The 19,504-nt window shown below is 41.8% G+C and overlaps 2 protein-coding genes across 4 annotated transcripts in view; one reads left to right on the top strand and one right to left on the bottom strand.

Annotated features, from left to right (window-relative positions):
- Nucleotides 1–11,208, top strand: part of PMM2 (phosphomannomutase 2) — a 31,289-nt gene extending 20,081 nt beyond the window's left edge. For both annotated transcript variants that reach the window (XM_066576159.1, XM_066576160.1), the window contains exon 8: nt 9,233–11,208. In XM_066576159.1, coding sequence (XP_066432256.1) covers nt 9,233–9,337 — 105 coding nt within the window. In that variant the 3' untranslated portion in view covers nt 9,338–11,208. The remainder of the gene's footprint in view (nt 1–9,232) is intronic.
- Nucleotides 11,209–11,656: 448 nt separating this feature from the next.
- CARHSP1 (calcium regulated heat stable protein 1) overlaps nt 11,657–19,504 on the bottom strand; it is a 49,120-nt gene continuing 41,272 nt past the window's right edge. For both annotated transcript variants that reach the window (XM_066576162.1, XM_066576163.1), the window contains 2 exons: nt 18,475–18,597; nt 11,657–13,092 (listed from right to left, as the gene is read on the bottom strand). In XM_066576162.1, coding sequence (XP_066432259.1) covers nt 12,930–13,092; nt 18,475–18,597 — 286 coding nt within the window. In that variant the 3' untranslated portion in view covers nt 11,657–12,929. The remainder of the gene's footprint in view (nt 13,093–18,474; nt 18,598–19,504) is intronic.

Consider the following 19,504-nt stretch of genomic DNA (forward strand, 5'->3'; position numbering starts at 1 on the left):
AGCCATGCATATTTATACACACATTTTTATGAGAAGGCACAGACATGAATGTTATTGTTTTGCACTTAAATTAATACTGCAACAGAAACCCAAACATTTTTAACTAGACACTCATAAGGCAGTGAAGGTTTTCTGGTCCCTGAATTACTGTTAGGATGGAGGGGTGTGGGAGGGGGGTCACCAGACCAGCAGTGTTATACATTTCTCATACCTCCCATTCACACATAAATCCTCGTGAAGAATTTAACCCTCTATTAAAAATGTCAAAGGTGTTATAAATTTATATTCCCAAATTCTTCTATGGCTTTGCGGCTTGAAACCCTCCTTCAGTATCATAACTCTCATAACTTTTATGTCGTGGCCATGACTAGAAAAGTGCTCTGCCACAGGTAATTCTGTCTTTCTCAGTTTAATTGTGTGGAGATGAAATCTTATCCTGGCTTTCCGTTTTTATCCTATTTCTCCAACCTAAAGACCCCTGAATGTCCCAGAGATCTTATAGTCCTGCTGTGTGTTGGGAAGTTGTATCCTGTCCGCAGTCAGTATATGTGAGCAGGTCTTTCAGCTCCTTACATTGCAGGGATTAGTTCCTTTTTGTGTGTCTGAGAACAATGCATTCCTGATTTTATAAAGTTCCTCAAATTTGGAGGTTGCCTGTAACGCTGAAGCAGAGGGTCCCGGAATATGGTTTTTAGACAGTCATCCTTGTGCAGTGTATGGTGGAGTTTCTTTGTTGTTTTCCTTAGTACCTCTAGTTGCGGATTGTAGGTCTAGTTGCGGATTGTAGGTCTAGTTGCGGATTGTAGGTCACTACCAGAGGTACACTATTGTTTCTTTACTTCCCTGCGTATCGGAGTAGTTGATTCCTGGGTATCCAAATCATCTGGTGATTTGCTCATCAATTGAGGTAGGATGGTAGCCCTGATTTAAAAATGTCCTTTTAACCCTTTCCAATCCAATGTCTGACCTGTCCCGACATCATTATTTTCCTCCACAGCTCCGATGTCGGGGCGAGCCCGACACTGCAGTGCAGGGGTGCATCTGCACCCGATCGTCAGACACATCTGGTGTAGATGCACTCCTGCACTGGTCCTCATTGAGGACCCCCGAGGAGAAGGCAGAAATGGTTTTTAACCCTTTCTGTCTTCTCCTTTAAACATTACATAGCGCTCAATTAGCGCTATGTAATGCACGGAGATTCCGGCCGGCGATCATGTGACCGCCGGTGTCACCTGACCCCCAGCTGTCACATGATCGCCGAGCCGGGAGGCTGAAGGGAGAATGCGGAAGTATTACATCCGCATTCCCCCGATGGTGATGTGACGGCAGGCACCCTCCTGAACTCTGTCAGATCAGGAGGATGAAGGGAAACTTTATTTTTTCTCATCCATTCTCCCCAGCTCCAATTTATTTGAAGCTGGGGAGAATGGATGAGAAAAAATAAATAGAGAGGAACATCTATACTATCTTAACCCTTTCCAATCCGTCTGTTGGGTTAGAGCAGATCTGGTTGTATGTGATGGCCTGGCTGTAAATTATCGACTTTTTGATGTGTTTTAGGATGGAAGCTGTCCCATCTTAGGTATGTAAGCCGATCAATCAGTTTTTGGTATAGGGATGTCTGTATTGAGTTGTTTGACATTTTTATGTTGTTATCCCAAAAGTTGATTTCGTTATAAGAGTAGCTTAATGTCAGGTTTATGGTGGGGTGTGTTAGCGCAATTTTCGCTATTCGATATACTGTGGGTGCCATATTAGATAAGAATAATGTTCAGGCCTGGAGAGCTTTTTAAAGACCACACGTCTACATCATGTGTCCCAAAAGAGTCCGTCTTTATTTAGGCGGGTAAAAGTTTAAATAAAGTTTCAACACAGGAAGTTAGGTAATTTAGGATACAGTTACATTATTTAGTGTGCTGATAGGTCATTCTCATAGGGAGGTATTTGTGAGGTAGCTGTGAGATCAATCACCCGGGAGGAGCTTCCCTTGAGCACGCTCTGTTCATTCTTCACTGGTTGTCTGAAGGAGATACTTCCTATGTTTCTCTTACAGTCAGCCATTTCCTGTCCCTCTACACAAAGACATTCCTAGATAAGTTCTCAACTGGCTAGAGCCAGTTTGACCAGTTTATGGACACCAAGCACTGCTCCTTCAATTCTTGTGGAGGTGGGGAGGGCGATGTTCCCTTCCCCTAGAGGTTTAGATTAGAGACACAGTATAGCATCTTCACGCATATTTGGTATTTCAGCCGCACTTAAGCAGCGCTGCTGATTAGAGCCACCTGATTGGCTCTTCGACACCACATGATTACACTGCGTGCACGCGGATTGCCTTAAGCAGCCGTGCACTACACACTACACTTAAGCAGCCGTGCATGAAGAGCCGTGCTAACCCTGACCCTAACCCTAAACCTAACCCCCCGCGGGTCTCGTGAAGTAGCGCTCGTGCACATCTCCAAAGGAGGGCCTGTGCACAGCTGCTTAAGTGTAGTGTGTAGTGCACGGCTGCTTAAGGCAATCCGCGTGCACGCAGTGTAGTCACGTGGTGCCGAAGAGCCAATCGGGTGGCTCTAATCAGCAGCGCTGCTTAAGTGCGGCTGAAATACCAAATATGCCATCTTCACAGTTGATAAAAATACAGACAAAATGACGAACCTCTCAACCATTTCCCACATGTGGAATGCATTGAATCTCTCATGGAATTTTATCATTTCTTGTTCAGTGTTGGTCCAGATGATAATGTCATCCATGTAGCGGAAGTAGGCCAATTGTTTGCTGCAGCAGGAGGCCACAAAGTCACTCTCCAGTTTTGCCAAGGAAAGGTTGGAATATTGCGGTGCCATTTTACTGCCCATGGCAGTTACAGTGATTTGCAGGAATATCTCTTTGCCAAAGAAGAAATAGTTGTGTGTGAGGATGAATCTTGTGAGCTGTAACATGGAATCAGAAGCGACCCCATTGGCCCCAAGGTGTGCCTGGCAGGCGGTCAGTCCCTCTTCATGTGGGATGTTAGAATACAAGGATTCCACATCCATGGTGGGCAAGATGGTGCCTTCCGGGAGGGCGCCTATGGATGATGGTTTGTTCAGTAGGTCTGTGGTGTTTTTCAAGTAGCTGGTTGTGTTTCTCACCAGTGGTTTGAGGACACTTTCTATCCATCCTGAGATTCCTTCAGTGAGGGTTCCCACACCTAAGATAATTGGCCTCCCTGGGGGAAGAATGTTCCAACCCTGGGGTTTGGGGTATCAAGTCCAGAAGTTTTGTGGAGCCCACAGACAGGCTTCTGATGACCCTTCTCAATTACCTGACATATTTTTGAGTCGGATCCCGATCCAGTTTGGTGTAGTATCTGGTGTCTGTCAGCTGTCTGTCTGCTTCTTTCTTGTACAAAAAAAGAAAAAAAAAAGGTCAGCACTACCCAATGGAAATATATCCCAATAGAAATGTATAGGTGCACGTTAAACCATGGCTGCAACATACAGAGGAAGCAGAAACCAAAGATAGCAACAGCACGCAAACTAAATTTACTATCAGAGGTATACATAGCTATAATCAATACTCTAACCACATTAAATAATGCAAGGTTCTTGGTATATAATTTGATCAAATTACATTGGCCAATCTAAATTTATTTTGCGTGCTGTTACCATTTTTGGTTTCTGCTTCTACTTTATGTTGCAGCCATGGTTTAATGTGCACCTCTACATTTCTATTGGGATATATTTCCATTGGTTAGTGCTGACCTTTTTTTTTCTTTTTTGTACAAGAAAGAAGTAGACAGACAGCTGACAGAAACCAGATACTACACCAAACTTTTTACTTTTTTGTACAAATATTATGAAGTTTTAGCTGCCTTCACTTGGTCGTGCACACCTGCTGCCCATTTACCTCCTGTCCCTCCTACTGGACCATACAAATGGTATCCTACCTTCCCTTGTTTTATGTGTAGGCTTAGTCCCAAGAGAGGTAGGAACTCAGCTTTCCCAGGTTGAGATTATACCGCCTGGTTTTAGCGTTGGGAGCCATCTGAAAGCTTGGTCACCTGGACGTTGGTAGATGGGGTAATGTAATTTGATCAAATTATATACCAAGAACCTTGCATTATTTAATGTAGTTAGTAAATTCATACCTATAAATCAATACTCTATCAGAGGTATACATTTTGTATGCTGTTGCCATTTTTGGTTTCTGCTTTCTTGTAGTCCGATGAGGACTACAAGTTCATGAGGACTATAACACCACCCTTATCTGCAGACTTAATGGTGATCACCTTGTTGCTCTTAAGTGCATATATGGCTCTTCTTTCCTGCATATTGATATTAAAGGTTTCCCTTTCCTGCTTGTCCAGTATAGTAGATTGCACCACATGCCTAAAGGAGTCTATATATTTGTCCAAAGTGGGGTTGTGGCCAGGAGGGGGTGTCCAATCAGATTTCTTTTTGGCCCCAAAGTTTCTCCTGTAGGTGTGTGCTTGAAGGTCCTGTGTCCTCTTTGTCATGAAATAACTCTCTCCTGAAATATTCATCCATGTCACTACAGAGTTCTGTTTTGTCAAGCGTTTTAGTGGGACAGAATGAAAGTCCCCTGGAAAGGGCACTGAGCTCCACATTACTGGGGTTGTGAGATTGATAATACAGCAAAGACATTGTGCATAACAAGTATTGTAAGTGTGCAGAGTTAGGTAAATTCAGCTAAGTGTGCAGAGTGGGATTCTTCAGGCAAAGTCCTTTTGGGAATTAAATGTTCCTTCCTGCCTCATTTAAGCCTGAAGAAGAACCCTGCTTTGGTTCGGAAGGTCGCTGGAACATAATGTATTTTTGTTAGCCATTAAAAGGTATCCTATCTACAAGATTACCTGGATTCTCTTGCTAGGAACAATCACATGAGCCAATTGGTGTTACTAACAGAAGGTTGTTAACCAAGAGCTTCTTTAGATGAAATGAGTCCAATACCCTATACACACATTATATCCATTACACATCACAGTCATGATCCAATACATATGTAAATCTCACAACTGATAACCAATACATACCAAATATCCCTCAATGTTACTTCACACAGTACACCATTAGCAGATTACTTCACTATTCATATACCATAATGGCTCTTGTATTTCTGTCCATATGCTGCCCCTGTGTATTGCATTTGTGTATTCCCCCTGTAAAGAATTTAAAAAAAAAAAAGGGGCCAAGAACTTGCAGCATTTTTTTTTTCAATTTTCACACTGTCCATCCACCAGTATGAAAAATCCCTCATTTGCTGTCCGTGGAATGTGTGGATAGCACATGGCCCAAAAATACAGCCATGTGAATGGGCGCTTATAAAGGGGCCTTCTGGGCCTATAATATTGAGGGCCTGTCCCTAGACTAGGTACATGGTTCCACGGCTGACGAGCTTACTGAAGGGCCCCAGGACTCGAGCAAGCGCTACTACCTCACCATTGCTTACTAAGCATACATTTGGTAGTGGCTAGGCTAGCTATTACAGCTAAGTCCCATTAAATTGAATGCAATGCCTAGTAAACAACAGATGGGCTCCTTCAGTCGTCTGATCTGTCCAGGTACCAAAAGTTGAAATGCCATCAATCTGGCCTATCGTAATGTCTCTCAGTTCCAGTCCCTCAACAGGTTTGATTTTCAATATTTGCATAGTATTGACTACCTTTTTATCATCTGCATGTGCAAAAAAATATATAGTAAAATGCACAGATGTATGCATAAAAAAACATTGTACATAGCGCAAATGTGTTGAAGCGTGCGTAAAAACGCATATGAATGAGCCCTAAAGGGTAGTCTGGGGTCTTTCTAATTAATGAACTAGCCTCAGGACAGGCTAACAGTAGTTGATGGGGAAGTTCCACCGCTCAGGACCCACGTCTATCAGCTGATCATGCAGTAGTCTGGACATTGTCATCAGAGGAAGGGGGAGCGCTGGTTCTTCCGTTAAAATCAATGGAAGTGCAGCGCTGCTCTTCCACCTCCTGCTCTTGACATCCTGTCCTTCCCTGTCTGCTGATGACTATCTGGGCCGCTGTACTGGCTAGACCTGGATCAGCTGATGGAGTGGGGTCTCTTGTGGGAAACTGCTATCAATCATTTTAATATTTGGCTTCACACAATCAGTCAGAACATTCAAAACCACTGACAAATAACAGATTATCTTACAATGGCACATGTTGAGGGGGTGGGATGTTTAAGGAGCAGGTGGCACTTCTTAAGGTTAATGCATTGGAAGCAGAATAAGGAACAAATGTACGGATATAAGCAACTTTGAAAAGGCCAAATTGTGATTGCTAAATGACTGGGGCAGAGTAGTGGTTAGTACCTACCAACACTGGTCCAAGGAAAGACAACTGGTGAACCAATGAGAGGGTCTTTGTTGCCCATTGGTATACATGGACACGAAGGCTAGCCTGCCCAATTAGATCCCAGAGGAGTTATTGTAGCATAAATTGCTGAAACTGTGACTGCTGGCTATGTTAGAAAGGTATCAAAACACACAGCGCATCATGGCTTGCTGTGTATGGGGCTGTATAGCTGCAAACTGGTCAGAATGCACATGCTGATGCCTGTTCCCCATCCCGGACGTGTGCGCATCACATCTGGGCAATGTTCTATTCCACTTTATAGCAGTCTGCGCTAATGATAGGCTTGCTTTATAATTACTATTTGTTTCCAACCTCAGAAGTGTATTGGCTACTGCTAAGCATTATAGGGTTTGTAGAGAAGGTTCTTGCTCAGAGGTACTTGGTGGATTTTCACTTAAATCCCACATCCATTGACTACCCTTTTAGCATCTAAATTGTTTCCTGTAATTTCTTAATAACTTTAGCAATGGGAGCTTCATTTTTCTGATGCAGAACCAAAATACTTCTCCCATCCATAGCATACCAGAATTGTGAAAAAGCAGCCCCCGTCTTCATTAGCCGCAGCTCTGCTGCTGTTTGCACCCAGTTTGAGTCTATCAATTCAGTTTTCCTATTGCTTTGCTGTTAGTAATCCACTTACGGATGGAGACAGTCCTAAGCAGCCAATGTGCACATGCTGTACTGGGCGGGACTTCCTCTCCCACACTTCTTTTGCTGCCCTGCAAAGTCCTACCCCAATCTGTTTCAGGGCAGCATCTGAATCACCTTCTCTCTTGCATGTAGTAATTAGCAGTGTCCTCATGTCCCTGTTACTAGAGAAGACAAAAGCCTAATGACAGGCAGTGGACTGTAAACATGCTGAAAGAGTTGCCCCTAGGGGGTCTTTATTTCAAACTTGAGTTTTAGGGTAAAACATAAAAAAAAGTATATTATAAGAATAACACACATTAGATGAGGCCTGAAGCGTTACTATTTAATATATAGTAAGCTGGTTACCAGCAGCCATGGCATTTCGCTGCAAGGCTCTGGTAGGCTCGCGCATAAATAGGACATACCGCAATTTTGTTACCACACGGTTTTTACGCAATCAAAATCACGGCTGTCTTCATGCACGCTATCCTATGACAGAGTGCAACAGCGGAATCTCGCTGCAGAATTTCTGTCCGTGGGCATTGAGCCTAAACTGAATTTACACTTCCTCTAGTGGTAGCTCTAGGTAACCAGCATATTTTAACCCCTTAACTTCCTAAGCAACTTTTCCCCATTTTTTTTTTTTCTTCCTCCCCACTTTCAAAAATCATAATTAGTTTATTTTTTCCAATCGACATAGCCAGCTGAGTGCAGGACAAATTGTATTTTTTAATGGCATCATTTAATGTACCATATAAATTTGTAAAAGTTTTCCAGAACATTATAAGTGGGGTGGAATGGAAATAAATGCAACCAGTGACATTGTTGAAGGTCTTCTTTTCACAACGTACAAAGTCCAGTAAAAATTGCTAACTTTATTTATGGGTCAACACGATTTTGTTGATATTTTACATTTTAGGGTTTTTTTTTTTGTGTACTGTTCGACTGCCTGTCCACGGGCTAATGCTGAAAGACGATTTTTTAGGTTGGACTGAATGTAAAGATCAGCTTGCAGTGCATGATGGCTGCGCATTTAGACACAACGATTATCGCTCAAATGATTGCTTTTTAAGCAATCATTCCTCCGTGTAAATGGGTCTTTTCTCTGGACTGGTCCCTTGTTTCCTCGGGGTGTAATTTGCATACAGGGCATATTGCCCTGGTGCCCTCTTCTGCCTGTGACTACGTGAAGCCTCCTGCGTTTGCACTGTGGTGGACTTTAAGAATGAGAGTCAGTCATACTTCAGTGTAAATCACATCCTAATACTTACGTCTATAATGGCAACAAGTGCTCAAAATGTCACTGACTGTTAATCATTTTACTTTTATAATGGTGATTTGGAACAGGGTGGTCTTAGCATGGGCAGAAGATGAGATTTGGAGAGGTTTTCATTTGCTGAACGATATCCTGGTCCCATCTCTTACCCTCAGGCCGCCTGCACACGGGCGGAAATCCCACAGCGGTATTTCCCGCGGGATTTCCGCCACTGAAGGCCTGCATAGGAGTGCATTACAATACGCACTCCTATGCAGACGGCCGCGCGAAATCTTGCAGGGCAAACAAGCCGCGGCATGTCCTATTTCTGTGCGGGGGCTCGCAGAGCCTCGCACAGAAATGTCACTCATCTGGCCGCCGGCTCCGGTCTGCGCATGTGCCGGTTGCCTGGCAGCCGGCACATGAAAGAGCCGAAGCCGCCAGGCGCGGGTGAGTACGCGCTGGTCCCTGCAGGCTCTCGGGTCGGGTCCCGCGGCAAGTATTCTCGCCGCCGGATCCGACCCGCTCGTCTGCAGGCGGCCTTACTGTGAAAGTCAAAACTGTGCTCTACAGTGCAGTCGGCGCAGAAAAATTGTCCCTAAAATAAAGGAATAGTGTTACCCGATAATAGGTACAAGAATAGTGTGAAAGATCTGTCTTGAGAGGCAGCGGGCCGAAGAAAGAACAAACATGGGAATACAGGGACTCTGACCAACTGGTTGATTTATTTATACATTGATGCTGGTTTTATACAAATATAGTGAACTTAATTGTAAATGATGATCTTCCAATTGCCTTCTATACAGGCTCTTGCTTCTAGTTATACATAACTAGGACATTGAACAATAATTGACTATAGGGCTGTCTTGTAATACTAGTCCAAAACCAAATACAATTGATGAATACAGTGGCTGGAGCGAGAAAGTATGAATCACGTGCTGTCACAATATTAACTCCTATCTACCTTTTGTTCTCAGGGTGGTAATGACTACGAAATCTACACAGACCCAAGAACAATTGGTCATTGTGTGACATCACCTGAAGACACACGAAGAATTTGCACAGAGTTGTTCTTGCAGTAAACAATTCTACTTGAATTGATTAGGGCTGAGATATCAATACTGTACTGGGATGGGAAACTGGCCTTTAGTGGTTTAATATGAATGAATGGTGAGAGATTCAACACTGTATTATTGAACATCTATGCATTTTAGAGATTGAAATTACAGTAAACTTGCAGTAATCTGGAGTATCAGAGACTTTAGAAAGTGGTATTTAATAACCTGTCCATAGTTCACCACTAGGTTAAAATTGTTAGAAGAGCTGAAGAGAACTGTATATAGTGGGGCTATCTTCAGCTGCCGAAAGAAGCCAAAAACCATTAACCAAGCAGAAGCGCTCTAAAGTGAAAGTGCAGTTACTCTTTAGGGCCTCATTCAGACGAGCGGGTCTATTAGAACTATTAGTTTCCTATGATGTGTTCATAGGTCAGGGTTTTACAGGCATGCAAACGTGTGCACCTGCAAAAGGCAGGGCATACATGCACCATAGGTCCGTGTAAATATTCCCCATAGGGAGTCCCCTCAGCACTGTCAGTGTTCAGTAATGATGGCACTCCCCTCAGGGAGTAAAAAAAAAAAAAAAAAAAGCTGTGGCAGAGGATCAAGATGTTCTCCCATTGCTTTCAATGGGGCTGCCGGCAACCTGTGCAGTAATTTTCGGGGAAGGGCTTTAAATATAAGCCCTTCCCTGTAATCCCTAGCATGGGTGGAAAAAATATATTATATACACATATACTCACCTCACCGCTGCTGTCGGGGCTTGGTGCCTCTGCACTGCTCTGAAACTCAGCAAGCAGGGATTTTAAATCTGTGCCCGCTGACAAAGGCCTGTGTCTGATTGGCTGAGCGCTCAGCCAATCACAGGCAGCACTCTGCCATTAATAATTCAATGAATGGTTGAACGCTCAGCCAATCACAGGCAGCGCTGGGCCATTCATAATTCAATAAATAGGAGAGTGCTGCCAGTGATTGGCTGAGCGCTCAGTCAATCAGACAGGCCTTTCAGCAGTCGGGAATTTTAAATCCGTGCCTGCTGAAACCGCTTCAGTGTAGTGCAGGCAGACCAAGCGGCTAGATGTTGAGAGTAGCGGCAGCACCATTGAAAGCAATTGGCACAAAGCTTCAGTCATGCATTTTTCTGCACATCCTTGCAGCGCTGCGTTTTGCGCAGCACGGATTCATGGAAAGCAACGCTTGTTTAAACGAGGCCTAAGGCTGTTTAAGTAGTTGCCCAAGATAAGGGTATGTTCCCATGGGACTGATTCACTGTAGAGTTTCTGCAGTGAATTGGCATGAAATTTGTAGCGGGCCAAATGCTGCAAATTTCATCCCTTGCATAACAATTGACATGCAGCCGATGTAAAATCTGCCCAGATCTTTTTTTTTTTTTGCTCCCCATGGCATGTGGATAAGATTTGTTACTCTGATCAGTGTGAAAGATCTGGTAATACCTCTAAGGATATGGAAATGCTGCAGAGAGACCATAAACCAGAGTAGAGTGTTTGTATGACATTAGAAAATCTGTCTGTCTTGATCCATAGACAACACCAAAGGATAGATGCACTTTTGATCATTTTCCTTTATCTTGTACTAATCTCAGGTTGCAGCCTGTATTACATTACATTCTTGTGTCTGAGCCATGTTCTTGAACCTTTGACTCTGCACATTCTGCTGGCTTGCTAAGTTATACTGTTTCTAAAAAGACAAATACAGCAGCATATGATCTATTAGATGAATGAGGTAACCACTGCGATTCTGCGGATTTGTGTACTACTGTTACAGTATATCGCTTTATACAGGGCTTTACATAGCGTTGATTTATAATTAAGTGTATGTATTTGTACAACATTAAACTTTTTACCACAGTTATAATAAATGTAAGTTCAAATACACAGTCTGGGAATGTATAGTCTATAGACAGATATCTATCTCGATCGATCCATCCATCTATATATTTTTTTTTTCTTACTACAGAGCATTAGTCAAAGTACAACTAATAAAGTGGGTAATGAATACTTCACCTCCATTGCAGAAACTGCATGCAGCAGCTATTACCAGTGGCAAGAACAAGAATTAGTTACATTTGATTTGAGGTGTGGGCTTGGACCGAAAATCTGAAAGTTTGCATAACTATTTGCATACAAAAATTACCTGCATGTGCTATAAATTGCCACCTGTATTTGGTCATTAGCAAGGACAATACTGAAGTGGTTTATTATACACAAGAACATGCTCGGCCGTGCCTAGTAATCAGGTGAGAATCTGCAGAGTGGTAAGACACCTGTAAGACAACGAACAGCACTTTAGACATTTCTGCTAAATAAAACATCCAACTCGTCATATTTTTTCAGACCTTTATTACATGACATGTAATTTATTGAAGGCAAAATTATATTGTAAAATAGTTCGATATTCCTGTATTTTTAAAAATCTACATCGGAATAGCCCAAACTGTAATCCTCTTTAACACGGGCCAATAATTCGGTCAGATTCCCGCATCCAGTGAGAAGCTGAGCAATTATCATTCAGTATAAATGCACGCCCCGACTGAACAACAGTTTGTTTGCTGCATGCAAAAACTGACTGCCGAATGAGAAGCAAAGTGGACGGAGCAGCCCGTGTAAACAGGCAGTGGTTCACTTATAAACTGCCTGTTTATTGTGAATGGAGGCAGGTGGGCCAAAACAATCCCTGGCCGATCCACGTCCCTTCACTGAGCAATGGTCATTCTACTGTAAAGCACAGAAGAGATTATTACTGGGATGACCTGTTCGGCATGCGTCTGACAGATTGTCCCGTGTAAAAGGGCTCCAAGTCATTAATGCATTAATTTTTTTTTTGTGCGGAACACACAAAGGTGTGAGGGCAAAAGCCACAAGTGTGCCGCTATGTTAGCTCTACCCCTGAAATGCCACTGTCTACATATCTGTACACATACCAAACTTCAAGAAATGAACCATCTTGATTGAAGCTGAACAGTAAAATGCTGGTATTTTAATTCACGGCATCATAGGGGGACACATTACATCCCCAGAGAGGACTAGAAGATATACTCGTGCGTTGCACAGCGATTTTATGAATAGCAGTCCTGGAACACACAATGGGTCACAAAACTGAGCTGAGCACCGCACCGTTATGGAAGCGGTCAAAAAAAAAAAAAGCTGTCTTGCCTGTAGCAACCAATCACAGCGCAGCTTTCATTTTACCCCAGCAGTATAAAAAAATGAAAGCTGAGCAGTGATTAATTTTTGTTGCCAATAACAATCAAAGTCATTGAATTTTCGATTTTTAGTTACACCAGTATTAGTCGCCAGGTGCCTAAAGAACGCTCATACAAAATTTAACTCAAATCTGACCAGAACTGTGGATTGGTATACGACACAAAAAAAAAAAAAAACAGATTAAGCATTTTATATTATACAGGGTAACACCACAACTATGGAAAATAAGGCAGCGTGTTGTGAAATAAAGATGTAGAATCCAGTGCGTCCACAGTGGGAATGTTTATTGGTGCTAGCTACAGTATATGGGGTAGTAAAGAATGCATGTTATTAAACCATGGTTAAAAAAAAAACAAGACAAAAAACACCAACATGATCCTGCATCTACGGATCTAAGAAGTGATGATGTGTCCGGACCAAGTCTCGTGCTTTGTTCCTGGAGCTAAGTGTGTGATCATAAGTTCCACCGCCTGTTTTTTCTCATGCTTTGGAGGAATGGTGCAGACTTTGTAAGTGACTTCATCACCTTCTACAAGGACATATTCCCCTTCAATACTGTCAAGGTGAACAGAAAAAGATACATAAATCAAGTTTTAGAATCAAAGTATTCTTAAAATACAGCTACCCTTTGTACTTTTCCCCTTTTTGTTCCATTTCTGGGTTTGGCTTATAAGGAAGACTTGTACGTCTGTGTATTGGAACCAAATCCTTGTTTTAACTTGCATATACTGATGGAAAGTACTGATTAAACTACAGCAGTGTGAAAGTGGTTTTTGTGGATTTTGGTGCAAATTTTCTGCTGATAAAAAAAGTCTTCACCATTTTCTGCTACCTGAACAGAAAAAAAAAATGATACTAGTATGGTGGTAGAGCCCTATGCAAACAGGGGCATCTTTGACAGTAGTTGTGTACATATATACATTCAGTTATTTAACCCCTTGAGTGGCGGGTTTCCTATTACCCTGTCAGACCCACCAGGGCAGGTTTTTTAAATGGTCTCATCATTTAATTTCAACTAATTTTGCAGTCCCATTCCAAGAGCCATAACTTTTTCTTTTTTCCATTGACACGGCCATATGAGGGCTTGTTTTTTGCGGGACAAGTTGTACTTTTTGATGGCATTATTTTGGGGTATATATAATGTATTGCATAACTTTTGAAAAAAAATTTGTAGGGAGATTGGGGGGAAAAAAAAGGAATTCTGCCATTTGTTTTTTGGATTTCATTGTTACGGCGTTCAGCGTGCAGAATAAATAGTGTGATAACATTCTCTGAGTCAACACGATTCCGGCGATACCAAGTTTATACCGTTTTTTAATGATTTGCTATTTTTGTACATTTAAAACATTTATTTATTTTTTCTTAAAGGTTTGCTTTTATGTCTCCACATTCCAAGAGCCGTATTAATTTTATTTTTCCCTTACCAGAGCCCCAGAAGGCCTTGTTTTTTGCGGGATGAACTCCAGTCTTCATTTATCTAATTAATGTAAAATTTCGATCGCTTTTTATTTCATTTTCTTTCTAGTAGCAAGATTAACAAAATCTGTAATTCTGGCATGTTTATTTTTATTTTTCACTGCATTCTCTGAGCAGTATAAATAATGTATTAAAGTAATTCTACAGGCCAGCACGATTACGCCAATACCAAATTGTAATAGTTTATTTTTTTCATGACTTTTTCACACTTTAAAAAAAAAAAAAAAGTAATAAACGTTTAAAATCACGCTCCTTTTGCCATATCTATAATTTAAAAAAAAAATCTAAATCATAAAAGAAAAATACATATTTGGTATCGCCACGTCCGTAAAAGTCAGATCTATCAAAGTAGTGCATTATTTACCCCACGTGGTGAACGTAGTCCGAAAAAAAAAAAATAACACCACAAATGCACTTCTTCAGTCACCCTGTATCCCAGAAAAAAATGCAATAAAAAGCGATCAAAAAGTCGTATGTATTCCCAATTAGCAGTAACATGAACTACAGGACATCTCGCAAAAAATAAGCCGTTGCTCAAGAACGTTGATGGAAAAATAAAAAAAAGTTATTGCGCGCAGAAGATGCGGCAGAAAATAATTTGAAAAAATTAAATGTCTTTTAAAAAAAATACAAGTACTACAGCAGAAAAAAAAAAAAAGCTATACACACTTGGTATCGTAGTAATCGTACTGACCTATAGAATAAAGTTATGTCATTTTTGTTGCAGTTTGTGCCGTAGAAACAAAATTGCACTGAAAGATGGTGGAATGTCTTTTTCATTTTACTCCACTTAGAATTTTGTAAAAGTTTTCAGTACATTATGTGGTATATTAAATAGCACCATTGAAAAATACAACTTGCCCCGCAAAAAACGAGCCCTCATACAGCGACGTCGATGAATAAATAAAGGAGTTATGATTTTTTAAACGGGGTGGGGGTGGGAGAAAAAAAAAGAAAAAAGGGGCCGTGTCATTAAGGGGTTAAATAATGTACTAACTTTAGAGATGAGCGAACGTACTCGTTTCGAGTAATTACTCGATCAAGCACCGCGATTTTTGTGTACTTCAGTACTCGGGTGAAAAGATCCGGGGGGTAGCAGCGGGGAACGGGGGGAGCCCTCTCTCTCTCCCCCCCAGTCCCCCCCGCTGCAACCCCCCACTCACCCACGGCGCCCCCCGAATCTTTTCGCCCGAGTACGGAAGTACTCGAAAATCGCGGTACTCGGGCGAAAAAGGGGCGTGGCCAAGTACGCTCGCTCATCTCTAACTAACTTCCTTCTCTGGGTCATTACGACGCAGCGATACCACATGTGTAATTTTTTTTTATTTTTACAAAGTAAAGGGGGAAAAAAGTGTTTTTATTTTAATAATTTTATTTTTTTGTACTTTACCTTTTTTATTTTTACTTTTGACCATTTAGGGGACTTCCACAGAGACCCATCAGGACCCCCTGATCACATTCTGGGGGTCCGATGGGGATAGCCCTTTACATGCTGCAGTCGCATAGACTGCAGTATTTAAAGGGTTAACAGCAGAGATCGGAGGTTTTCTCTGATCTCTGCTGTAAGAACTGGTGCCTGGCTGTCCTCCAACAGCCAAGCACCAGCTCTCCCTGCCACAGAGACCATCGGCTGGCTTCCGACAAGCCGATGGTCTCTATGGTATCCTGTAAACAAAAGCAGTGCAGGACTTTGAATTTAGAAGCGCGAGATTGCCGGCAGATCGGCAATATCTTCCTGCTTCTGTTTTTCAAAGTCCTGCACTGTTCTGTGTGGGTCTGTGCAGGCAGAGCACAATGCCACAGCGTACGGGCTATATCGCTATGGGCAGTGGAGCTCGTTCCGGAAAATTTCCGGGCGTGCCACTCAAGGGGTTGATGCAGATCACCATCTCCAACAAATAGTTATGCCACTAAAATTAGCTAAAAATACTTTTGAATATACTACATTACGAAGTTCATACATAGGTGGAAAGCTAGAATGTCTCCAGTTAGCACAACAGGTTTATCGGTTTTTGGGCCAGTTACTACACCTAGAATGTACATTTATTGGCAGTTAAATTAGACTAAACTCATCATTATATCTGCAATTAACAGCTCTGGGTATTTTTAACCCCTTTCCGCTATAGGACGTGCATTTACGTCCTGCAGCGTTGGGGTGTGTATGAAAGGAGATCGTGTGACGATTTCCCTTCATACAACGAGGGTGCTGGCTGTTTCTTACAGCAGACACATGGTGGCAACATCTCCAATATGCCGCGCGGCTAACAGCAGCATTTAACCTATTAAGGACCAAGCACTGTAAATTTACAGTGCTTCGTCCCAGGCTTAAAGCCCAGCCGTATGTAAAATTACGGCGGGGATTAAAGCCTCCTGCTTCTGCAGCCAATCAGAAGCAGGACGGGTTGTCAGCTGTTGGTCACAGCTGATAACCCAGAGGGGGTGAAGTGGGTTTAACCCTTTCTGCCTCCTTTATTTAGTAGACAGTGTGTGAGGGTATATGTATATATTGCCATATGTTTTTTTTATGCTTTTATACCTGTATGCAAGTTCTATGCAATTCTAAAATGAGAAAAACTTAATATGTCGCCTTACATCAGATATTCCAAAGGTTTGCAAGGCTGAGAGAGATGTGTCCAGAAATTCAGAGATGATACAGAACCGGACACAAAGGCCGCGTACTTGGCTGTTTTCCCAGAGGCGCCATATCAAGATAACGACTGTTTAACTACGTATATGATTATCACTGTCTCAGGCAGCTGCGGACTTTACATATATGGTTATGCGGTGGATTTGAGCCAATGAGACTATTACCCATTCCTAGTGACGTGACCAAAAAGTATAAGATCTCATGTAATCTGTAATAAAGTGCGCAGTTATTTTCCCGTGTGAGGAGCTATACCAGACTTCCGTGTGTGGTGTTTCTTCTTTACCACCGGCAGCGGGACATTGGGGTGGGCCTGATTGGTGCTGTACGCAAAAATTTCCCTGACAAGTGCTCAATGAGCGCTATGCACTACAAAGTGAAAGTGGAAACCTTTCTTCCAGTACGTGAGCCGGCAGTCAGTGACGTCCAGGTGACCTCTGGCACAGCAGAGCTACAGGGTCCCAGCAGACACTGACCAGCTCTGCCAGTGACTAATGTCACTGCAGGGGATGTTTTTTTCTGGGGCTCCAATGGATGCCTCAGCTACAGTGGAAAAATGTCAAAGATAAAAAAAAAACAAAAAAACGTGAATGTCCCCCTAGAGGTCTTATATGACATCGTGGGTGACAGAGTAAAAAGAATAATTACATTAAATAGTAACATAGTTCGTAAGGCCGAATGAAGACAATGTCCATCTAGTCCGGCCTGTTTATCCTCCTGTGTTGTTGTTGATCCAGAGGAAGGCAAAAAAAACCCCAAGAGCAGAAGCCAATTAGCCCTTTTGGGGAAAAAATTCCTTCCTGACTCCCTAATGGCAATCAGACTGTTCCCTGGTCAACCCCTAATAGTTCCTACCTACCTGTAAACCCGGATTAACAATTAACCTAAGATTAATAAGCTATAATATCCTTCCTCTCCAGAAAGACATCAAGTCCCCTTTTAAACTCTTCTAAAAAAAATTACAGAATAGTATACATTAGAAAGAAAATACGCCAAAGCCGACGACAACCAAGACCATCACTATATGTGCTCTATAATCCAAAACCATACATATATATCAAAATGAGGAATCCATCCCCATACTTTATTTTAGCGTAAGTATACGAATTTAAAAAAAAAACAAAAAACTAAATGTTAAAAAAATATATATATAAATTTTTTTTAGCTCCCCCCTCCCCCATTAAAACTAAGAAAAATGAAAAAAAGGTCAGTGAAAAATATATTTAAAAAATAGCAGCAAAAATAATTTTGTTACATAAGGAAAAAAAAATAGGGCAGTAAAACAACCACATGGATAAAATCCCTAAAAAGTGTCTGGTCCTTAAGGTACAAAAGGCCTATGTCCTTGAAGGGTTAAAGAGTAACTGGGATTGAGAGTACTGGTCTACTACCAATTTGTGCTATTTAATTTTACTTTAAACTCATTTATAAGGATATGCATCTATAAAATCTCAATGCCATCCACATCGGGGAAAGGGGAAGGAAAATGGCAACAATTGCCAGTAAAATAAATGGAGGTTTATGACTTTATAAATAGTTAATGTGGATCCATCATTAGACAAATATAGTGGCCTCCTGCTTCGCATCCCTACAGGATTTTAAGTAGAGCCTTCAATCTTAGCAAGCCCACCCCTATTAATGAATGGTAATGCAATAACTGGCACCGAAGTGGAATAAGCCTTAGAATCAAATTACCCATCGCGCTTTTAGAAGGTAAAAGAACAACCATGACGTCAAGTACAAGAGTCTATAATGTGCGCGGATGCCAAGATGATCCAAGTCCTGCATTTCCAATAGAGAAAGGTTACTCCACTTACTCAGAAATGTGTACAAAGATATCCGGCCCTCCATCTTCAGGTGTGACGAAGCCATGTCCTTTGGAACGGCAGAAGGATTTACATACTCCTTTGTATACTGGTCCTTCAGAAGCTCGTACAGTTCTGTGGGAAGAAAGAAGCATGAAGGATGGCAGAACAACATTTTTTACATTAACAGCTTAAAACTATGAAAACCAAATCAGTGAGGTGCCATTTATATCCATTGTACAGTGTATTATAAGCAGAAGCTAAAACCCACATGTAAATAAAACCTGATGAACATTTCTAGTATCAATTCCTTAAAGAGATTTTCAAGTTAGGGGGATGGGTGAGAGGAAGAAACAGGGTAATTGGGGTTCATTTTGCTTTCTTCTGGATCAACATTGGGGGTTAATAGGCTGAGTTGGATGGACGCATGTCTTTTTTCGGCCTTATATACTATTAAACATGTCATACTCAGTGCGCAGGTCTACCGCCAGTCCACTTCTGCGCCTGTCCTCAGCATTGCTGTGTTTACACTGGCTGCAGAGGTCTTGAGCCGTATACCAGTGAGGCAAGTGATTAGCCGTAGTGTTCATGTGTGTGTATATAGTAGCTGCAGCATTGGGTTCTATAAACACAGATCAGCAGGGGAGCGCTGCTGCGAGTAAAACCTGGTTTTAAAAATGGCAGGAAACTAACTTAAAAGACCCCTTTGAGATCTTTAAGTAAAAAGAAACACTTCAGCCTTAAAGGGTTTTTTCAGGCAGCGCCCATATCAGTACTGGGATACACTGGGGTAGGAGCAAATCTTTGCTCTCATTTGTCTATGCGGACTGTGTTTAAATATCATTAGATATAAATCACTGGTGTTTCAAACGTGCCTTTCAATTAAAGAATAAAGAGGTCCATTTAATATATAAAAACACAACAACAACTGTTCTTGACACTGCGATCTAGACACTGGCAACATCTGGGTTGTGGAATTCATAAAAAAATCTAATTCAGTACAGAGGTGTGTAATGCCTATATGAGACAGAGGGCAAGTATG

This window comes from Eleutherodactylus coqui, chromosome 8 (assembly GCF_035609145.1).
Source record: "Eleutherodactylus coqui strain aEleCoq1 chromosome 8, aEleCoq1.hap1, whole genome shotgun sequence".
Taxonomy (NCBI): Eukaryota; Metazoa; Chordata; class Amphibia; order Anura; family Eleutherodactylidae; genus Eleutherodactylus; species Eleutherodactylus coqui.